This window comes from Trachurus japonicus, chromosome 6 (assembly GCF_045865225.1).
Source record: "Trachurus japonicus isolate A0001 chromosome 6, Traja_1.0".
NCBI classification, from domain to species: domain Eukaryota; kingdom Metazoa; phylum Chordata; class Actinopteri; order Carangiformes; family Carangidae; genus Trachurus; species Trachurus japonicus.
In genome coordinates, this window is record NC_140912.1 from 31367737 (window position 1) to 31376965 (window position 9229).

General features: G+C 41.4%; 1 protein-coding gene across 1 annotated transcript; it reads right to left on the reverse strand.

Annotated features, from left to right (window-relative positions):
• Nucleotides 1-1322: 1322 nt before the first annotated feature.
• LOC146986459 (E3 ubiquitin-protein ligase TRIM21-like) lies at nucleotides 1323-2655 on the reverse strand. The gene is made up of 2 exons (XM_085780479.1): nucleotides 2437-2655; nucleotides 1323-2318 (listed from the first exon to the last, which is right to left on the reverse strand). The coding sequence occupies exons 1-2, from the start codon at nucleotides 2653-2655 to the stop codon at nucleotides 1323-1325; spliced, it is 1215 nt and encodes a 404-aa protein (XP_085636605.1).
• Nucleotides 2656-9229: the final 6574 nt, after the last annotated feature.

Consider the following 9229-nt stretch of genomic DNA (forward strand, 5'->3'; position numbering starts at 1 on the left):
CGGTATCTGATCGTCTTCGAACCTCTGACTTTTAATTCTTGATGAATGAAAACATTCTTGACAAGATGTCCGTCTTGCGCCAGTCCAAGAATTTCACCGTGCGCGCGGAGGCTCATGGTGTGAGAACACTTCGCTTCCCAAAACTCGTAGTTGTCCCTTTAAAAGACAGTGAACGTCTAAAAATGAAAAACGAAAACAACTAAAATTTTACCAAGAAAAGTAAAAGGCAAAGGTTTTCAGAGTTGATTTCTATTTGTTTTTCTTCCTGTTTTCTTTCATTTATTCATCAGATTATTTTCACATCAGTACCTTGAAGATGAGAACACCTGTGTTTTAACTGCAGTACAGTCATGTTACCAGGAGATGGCAGCAGAGGATGGACTCACCAGATCTCACAGACACTAACAGGAGGATCATCATCATCTGTATAGAGTTAATAATATTCATTTAATTTAGAGGATATCCCAGGAACATTTTTTGTACTTCATTTAACTTCATTAAAGTTTTGATCACTAATTCCACAACAGGATAAACCACAGACTGTGTAAAAACTGCTTTCCAACCTGAGGGGTCATGAGTTGGTTGATATTGATTTTTATTAAAACACATTTCATACCATTTTTAAACCTTAGTGACTGTTTTCAACTTTTATATCATCACATCATAATAAACTAGTGTAAACAAAAAAAAGGAAAGGAAAGACCCCATTATTTCATCAATAATAAAATAACATGGATGAAGATGTTTTAAACATTTGTTTAATAACTAATTACTATATAATAGTATTTATTTATTATAAAAATAATATTTTTCACATTCATCAGGTCATAAAGCTCACTTGATAGCATGCAGCTAACTAGTGCTACAAAAAACTAGTTTGATAAATACAAGATTAAGACCCTTTATTTATTTATTTTTGCATTTGCTGTAATTTTTCTGGGAGATTTGCAGCCATAAGATAAAGCTACGCAGGGACATTAGCATGAACATGTTTGGGTCTATTTCTGATCATTTTTTACTATCATTTATCCATATTATTGGTATAGGCTATAGGCTACAGGAAGTGACAGGGAACCTCAAACAGAAATAGTCACATAAAAAGTCTGGACCACAACTTCTGTTTGTTTGATTATTAAAAAATGTTTTTATTAAAATTTTTTTTACATTAAAAAAAGAAAACAAAGTCAAAAGTAACTGTAACTGTTAAATGTAGTTGAGTAAAATGTTTAGTATTTATCTGTAGTGTGAAGAGAAGTCACTCAAAATTGTTCACGAGTTCATAAAGAAAATCTTTTCTCATTGAAACACCCTGGCTTCATGTTTTAGGCGGCGCCAGGTGAGATGATGAGGGGGGCGGAGTCAGAGTTCCCGCTGTTAAAGTACGGGTGGAGCTCGTCGGTGAAGGAGCAGCCGGTGAAGGAGTGGATGAGAGCGGCGGTGTCGGCGTCGTAGAAGGAGACCAGACGCCCCTCGTAGTCCACCAACACCCCGACCGTCTGCGGCCTCGAGCTCAGAGGGAGCGGCGCCGGAGCCGAGCCGGAACTCCTGGACACGGTCTCGTCGTACAGCTGGATCACCCAGTATCCATCCGGGTGGGTCGCCAACGGGTGGCGCTCCCTGTCCACCGACTCTCTGACCACGCCCACCTCCCAGCTCGTCTTCCCCCCGACCCCGACCTCGTAGTAGAACCTGCCTTTGGCGAAGCTCTGCCTCCCCAGCACGCAGGGGCAGCGCGTGAACCTCCTCGGCCCGTACGCGACGTCGGCGATCGTGTCCACGCCGTGTCTGACTTGTCTCAGGTCGCGTGACAGGACGAGCCGGGGGTGCGCCGTGTCGGGGTCGAAGGTGAGGTCCGGCAGGGCGTACTGCTGCGCCCGCTTCAGCTCCGCCACGTCCAGCAGCTTCTTCATCTCCTTCTTCATCTCGCTGCCGAGCGCCTCCTCCAGCCGGGCCACCGACAGCAGCTCCACCTCCATCCTCCTCCGCCGCAGCTCCGAGATCTCGTCCTGCAGCAGCCGGACGAAGCCTTCCGCCTGCGCCTCGGCCGCTCTCTGCCGCCGCTCGATGGTCTTGGTGAGCTCGGCCCGGCCCGTCTCCACACACTGCGTCAGGGCGGCGAAGACCCCGGCGGCCTCCGACATCTCTCCGTACGCGGCTTCGTGATCGAGCTCCAGCGAGCGCTTGATCCCCTGGAGCTTCTGTTGATTCCTCTGGATCATCTGCTGAAGCTCGGCCTCCGTCTTCACCAGCTCCACCTTCTTCCCTCCTCCTTCTTCTTCCTTCAGAGGAACCTGTTTCCAGTGGTCGATAATGGCCTGCTGCACGCATAAAACTATCACTATGACCACGGTTAACTTGAGCACCTTCTCCCTCCTTTCACAGGGACGGGAAGCTGCCGCTGTCGTGGTGGTAAGCGGAGTATCTGAACTGACGGACCACGTAGGAGATGAGAGTGTTGACCTGCAGCTCCGGCCTCGGGCGGTGAACCTGTCCACAGGTGGGACACCGGCTGCTGATGTCACCGTCCCAGTGCTCGGTGATGCAGGCGCTGCAGACGTTGTGTCCACACGGTAACGTGACCGGGTCGTTGAGCAGGTCCTGACACACCGAGCACTGCAGCTGCTCCCGGGTCAGCAGACACCTGGCGGCCGCCATCACCTGCACCGAGACAAGTGTAATGTTAAAGCAGAAGTAAGCAATCTGGGGCCTCATTTATCATTGTGGATACACCTTTTTTTACACCCTTTTCCCCCTGTTTTGTGCGTACGCACTTTTCTCCGCCAAATTTGGAATCTATCAAGCCGAAACCTGGCGGGAAAAAGTGCGGACATTTACACCCATTTTGACCCTGGCGTACCGTGATTTACACCTTTTTTGAGGAACAGGAGGAATTGGCGACACCGTTGCTGAGTCAGAGAACTGCAGTGTGAGAGGGAGAGAGGAGCGGAGTACATTTAGAAGAGCACAGTAGGATTTTTTGAAGTAAGTAGGCTAGTGGTAGTGGTGGACAATTGCTGCTGGCAATCCAACCCGCTCTATAATAACACTAGGCTCTATGTTAATTGATAAACAGAGCGGATTGAGGATTTTGCTTTTTTGCTTTTACACACTCTAGTGTGACGTCCGACAAGGATCAAACCCGCCAAGTTTAAAAACACACCGGCAGCAGCGCACACTGATCTGCAGCTACTGAGACTGTTATTATTCTGTCACCTGAGTTAACGAGGTGCACGTGTGTTTGGAGCTGACGGGAGGCCCTGAGGAGGAACTGTGAAGGACTCTGTAATGGAAAATAACCTAAACCGAGTCCAGTAGAGCTGTAACTGTGTAGTGGAAAGCCATGCAAAGTAATGGTAACTATCGTGGAAATCCTGCTTTACATTGTTTTAACATCTAGGTAAAAAAAAAAAAAAAAAAAGATTTCCTGGGATATAGGGGGCAGATTACATAAGATTATTATTCTTTCTGCTCCCTTTTGTTGAGATTTGGGAGGTTTTTGTTTTGTGTGAAATACCCCCCCGCAGCAGACAGAGTATGAAACACCATAGGGAGGGCATTCCTCAGGTATAAATGTTAGGTCTCCCCACTTCTCTTTGTCTTTCCTTTCCATCACCGCTCGGGTGAGGATTGACCTTTCTTTGCAAGGAAATAAAATTATGTCGGCCGACGAAGTCTCTATTTCATTATTCACCAACAGCAAACAGCTAAAAATGTCCATGACACAGGAAGGTGCATTTAAAGACAGAGAATCCCTGTCACACACACACGCACACATTTCCAAAATCAATAATAGTTCAATAAATAAGGGTCTGAAAAAGGAGCCAGGCATCAAACTTAAAACTTTACACCCATACGTTTAACGCTGGCCCCATATAGCCTACTACACATAGTCTAAAGTGTCTTTGTAAAGGACGACCTTCATCCTCAGTCTTCATCAGTGATCAGTAAATGTAATTTCCTGCAAAGGATTAATAAAGTATCTTTATCTTTAAATGAGCTCCTGCTGATGCTGGAGGCTAAAACAACATCTGGAACATCTGCAGCTGCACTCACCACCACCGAGACTCCAGAGAAACGTAGTCGGTGAAGTTTAAAAGATAAAACAAAACATCCTCGACTGCAGCTCCAGTGAAGATGGGCCTTAACTTTCAGTTTCCTGGGTAGCTCCTCCTCCTCCTCCTCTTCTTCTTCCTCCTCCCTCTGCTCCTCCTCTTCTTCATCTTCCTCCTCCTCTTCGTCTTCCTAACCCCTCTGCTCCTCCTCCTCCTCTTCTTCATCTTCCTATCCCCATGCTCCTCCTCCTGTTCTTTCTCCTCCTCCTCCTCTGATCGAAGCTGTAGTCTGACACCAGACAGCTTCAGTTTTCAAATGTAATGTATTTTCAGCTATTGAATTTCGTACATGTTAAATAAAAGCACAAATGTAAAAATGACACATGAAACTATTACTTAAATAAACACAACTGTGTCTGTCAGAATAACCTTCACCCTCAGTAATCACCAGTGATCAATAATGATGTCGGCTAATAGCCTATCATTAATAATCAATTTGAATTGAAATGGCCTTCAATTTCTTGTTGCTCCTGTGGGCAACAATTAAAAACATCAATGCAGGATTTAAACCATTTTAAGCAGAAATGATGAGAATAGACCAAATAAATAAATAAGCATTTTCAATATTTTAATTTTACTCAATTATTATAATAGAATAGAATAGTGTAACATCATCCCATAATATTATGAACTCTTCATCAAACTTGATATTAGGCTATCTATTGTATAATCTGCTTTACAATATTTTAATGATTTACTCCTCTATGTTTTACATTGTATTTAAGCTGTTTTATTATTTGTCTTCACTGAGGTTTTATGCATTAATTCTACATGAACCACACAAAAAACAGAGGTAATCTAATAAAATACAACTGTAAAATCCAATTAACTCAATATAACACAAGAACAAAGTGATTGTAATCAGAGAACGAGGGTTGAATGTGATTTTAATTTCCTGATAATGACACAGCTACAGCAGAAGGTAAAAGATCAGTCACAGCACGAGGTTGACTGATTAAATCAAAAATAAAATAATGTTCAGTGTCAGGTTCAAAACTGTAAAACAAACATTAACAGGAGATGCTTTTAATTTGGGAGCGACTGCACTGCTACATTCATTCATTCACTCATTCGCTCTTCAGTAAAGAAAGACTTGAAAGTGGGAGAAAAACTTTGAACTCTGATGTTTGAGGGTTTTTTTTGAGTAGAATGAAGGAGAATAAATAAGATGAATCAGTGCTAATAGCAATGGTCGCTTCATCCTACATGTTAGCAAAACACCAAACATGTTCTCATGATTTGGTTTCATCTATAATTTCATTAATCTATGTTCTCAAATATGTAAATATCTTTAGAAAAGGTCTCGGTCACGTCAGGAGTTCATGATTCAACTGTTTGATTTTGATCTTCTCTCTGCGATCCGTGTCAAATTAGCGATACAGCTAGCATGCTAGTTGCTAACTAAACTTTTTCAGTGATGTGTTTTGGATGTAGCTTCCTTGTAAATCTTGTGAGTTTCAACTTGAAAGTTATACCAAACAAATTTTCACACGTAGCTCAAGTTTGAGCTTTAGCTTGTTTTTTTTCACGTCCTCTGTTGAAAGTTGTGAGATTAACAAGTCTTTTGCATAAACTGTGTAAACATTTGCTACTAAATTGTACAATAAACTTCTTTCACTGTGAAATGGTTCTGTTAACAACCAGTTTGCTAACTAACAGTGCTTTTCCCGCCTTCTCAAAAATGTAATTGAAGGAAATGCCATCAAAATCATGCGAACAGGAAGTTAGCATTTCTTCACACAATAGGAAGTTAGCCAGATACAGAAGTTCACTGTTTTTTTTTTTTCCACACAAGACGCAAAGATGATGATTTTCTGTCGTGACCAAACCTTTTCTGATTCGTGGATACGACATTACAACTTGTAGCGCCTAGTTTGGCTACTGTTAGCAGATAGCTAGGTCATGCTGGCTTTACAGCATTTAAAGCGCGTGCTAACATTAGCTCACCAGCTACAGTAGCTAGCCAGGTATTTACTAAATATCTGAGCTAACAGCATGCTAATTAATTTATCAGTAATTGATTTGATGCTAATTGAAACTCTAAACTCTATGATAGTAGGTACTAAAGCATCATGTTTAATTAATGATCACATCCAGGCTACAGGTAAGTCATTTTCTATCCTCTTAAGTCGTCGAGTCGACCTCTGTATGCACACATTTGGTTTGTTGTCTGGGTTTTTACAGCAAAGATACAGACTCTGATTGTGCATCCATACACAGTATTAAGACATTAATCAACATGACTGAGGCAGCTGAGCTAAAGGTCTTCACAGATCCACTCAGAAACCACAAACCAAGGCTGGTTAGTCAGGTGGTATATTCCTTTTAGCATCGTGCTGGTGTTTGATCTGTTTCCTTCTGGTAAGATAGACCACACTTGCTTGGATTTGGATTCAAACTGGCTCTGTATAGGTCCATTTCCATTGATTTCTTGCTTAAAAATAAACGTATATGTTTTGAGCTTGGAGTGGGTCCATCATCTTGGACCGGTGAAGACCCGTCACAGCTACACACTCGTCACAGAGAAACAGCTACATCACGAAACCTCGGCTGGTATTTGGTCAGATTAAAATAAAAAAAAATCAAGGAGACAGCTTGAAGGTGATTAGTTGGTGTTTTTCCGGAGCACCGTGAGCTGCTACTGGTTCCCTCCTCCATCTGTTTTGAGTCCAGCTCAACGTCAGCCGGGAGGAAACAGAACCGCTGGTCAACAATCAAACAAACAATCCATAAAAACACAAACAAACAAACAGCTTTGACAGTCCAGTGCTGATTAATGTCTGATTTGTCTCTCGGTTGATTGACAAAGCTCCGGATTCTAGAAACCATCATGCGCCAAATGATTGCAAATGTTATCTTTACGATTCATCAATTCCTCTCTGAATGAATAAAACTGGAATATCTTTGATGATCTGAACATCTCCATCCAGAAGTAAATGCAGCTTCACTGTGAATAAAGTGATGTCAAGAATAAGACTAAGACTACTGTACAGCATGGATCTAAAAGCAGAATATCAACAATTTAATGCTGCCGTCAGTCTGCGTTGTATTGTCTGAAAACTTAAAATCAACTGTGAGCAGCAGCTACAGAGTGAGTTGACATCAAACGTGCTCACAGTTCAAATATCTCAAATTAAAAACTAGTGTTTAAAAAATGAAAGAAAAGAAAAAAAGATTCTGCAGGAAATATCAACACTGGACTTTACAGAGACAATTATTCTTTCTTTTTTTTTTAGTTAAACACAACCAGGATTCACAAAACTTCACAAAAATCAGTCACATGAACCTTCCACCAATACGATCAATACAATTCATTACTGTTCTTTTCTTGATTTTTTAAAATAATCTTCATTTCTCAGGAACAAACAAGTAGAATATAAGTGTAAACTATGTGATGTATTACAACAGAACCACTGTGTTAGCGTTTGTTTGGTCTAGACACATTTTGGCCTTGATGCTTATGACCTTTATTAATGTAAAGTATGGGATTTTTTGTCTATTTTCAACAAAATAAATCCTACGACTATGAACCAGGTTAAAACCAGAAGTCATTACAGCAGCTGATTGATACCTAAGCTTTTGTGTCAAATGATAGGATTTTAAAACCCTACTTGTCTGTAAAACACTCAGCGGCCTTTGGCCCGATCCAGAGTCAGAACCAGCCCAGGTGAAGCAGCTTTTAGTTTCTATGCTTCATTAACACCTGAGATCTGCAGAAACTGTCAGTTCATTCAAATCAGAGCTTCAAACATCAACATTTGCAACTAAATCAAACATATAACATCTTTCTAATCTTGTGCATTCCTCATGTAAAGGTTTTTTACTTCACTCGTGATGTAATGGTATTTGATATTTCTGTTTAGTGTTGTTAAATGCCATAAAAAGCACTTTGCTGTCTGCACAGTGCTTTGTATATAAACTTGCCATATCTAAGCTTCTTGTGTTCAGTGCTCCACATACTTTTGGCAATGCCGTGTGTCTCGTTTGAACATCACAAACATCCAAAGACGTATTTTTAACCTTTGGAAGATTGGCTTGCAGAAACATTTTAGTGTCTGTTGGATTGTTTATTCTCTGATCAGTGGAAGGTTCAGACGATTTTCTTGATGTTTTATGAAACAAAATGAACCAAAGGAACCAGAACGTCACATCGACATGAGACTGAACATCTGTTCATATCAGTTCGGCTGGCGTTACAGCGACACTACTGCGTTTCTAAAGACGATCTCCTTTGTGTCACATCTTCATTTGCATATGGAAATAAGAGATTAAAAACATTCATTCATGTGTGCACTGTTCAGCTCAATCAGCCACGACCAGCTTGACTGACACAACTTTGTTTAAAACTAAAATTTGAGAATTTTCTTTGTTGTTTTTTCTTACGTTTAAATTGCTGGGAATTATTTTGTGTAAAAATACATCTTCATAACTACGACTGGAGCTCAGGTCGTCCTCAGAAACAGTGGGAACATGACGACGACACTGATGGACGTGTTTGGGAAACAGAATGTAACAGAAACATTCACACAGTCGAACGACATAAACAACAGTGACTGTTCATCACCTGGTCAATCACCTGTCAGTGTTTTTTTTTGCCCTTCAAGTACTGACCATATGAATCAGATTTACTTTCCTCTTTTCATGTGACCCTGGGAATGACCGGCAGGTGTCTGGCATCCTGAAAACATGTAACAGATAACTCCAAATCTCAGATCTTTGTTCTTTAAAATCATTAAAACTGTTTAAAAAAGTGCAAACAAGCTAATACTTACGTAGCAGTTTCTAATCTAATTGTAGGCTATGCTGCGTGAATACAAAAACCTCTAAATCTGGCTGTAGCTGGTCAAACCTGAGGCCGAGACCCAAGTCAGAGTCTTAAACACCAAATGAGACCACAACGAGAGTCATTACAAGTCTCGGTGTTAAAAGTTCACAAGGTCAAAGCAGGTCTGAATCAAAATGGTCACAAGATCAAGAGAAGTCCAGTTCAAAGCAACCACAGACAAGTATGACTCCAGGACAAAAGAGTCCAAGTCTAGAAACCTGTTGAGCCAAGACAAGTACGGGTCAGTACGTACGAAAGCTCAGACAAACATCCACAAGACTCAAGACGGGTG

Excerpts from the sequence above, each read along its gene's own strand:
- LOC146986459 (XM_085780479.1), bottom strand. The coding sequence starts at position 2,655 with ATGGCGGCCGCCAGGTGTCTGCTGACCCGGGAGCAGCTGCAGTGCTCG. Across the intron at positions 2,319-2,436 it reads ACACTCTCATCTCCTACGTG|CAGGCCATTATCGACCACTG; the intron begins GTCCGTCAGTTC and ends TTATGCGTGCAG.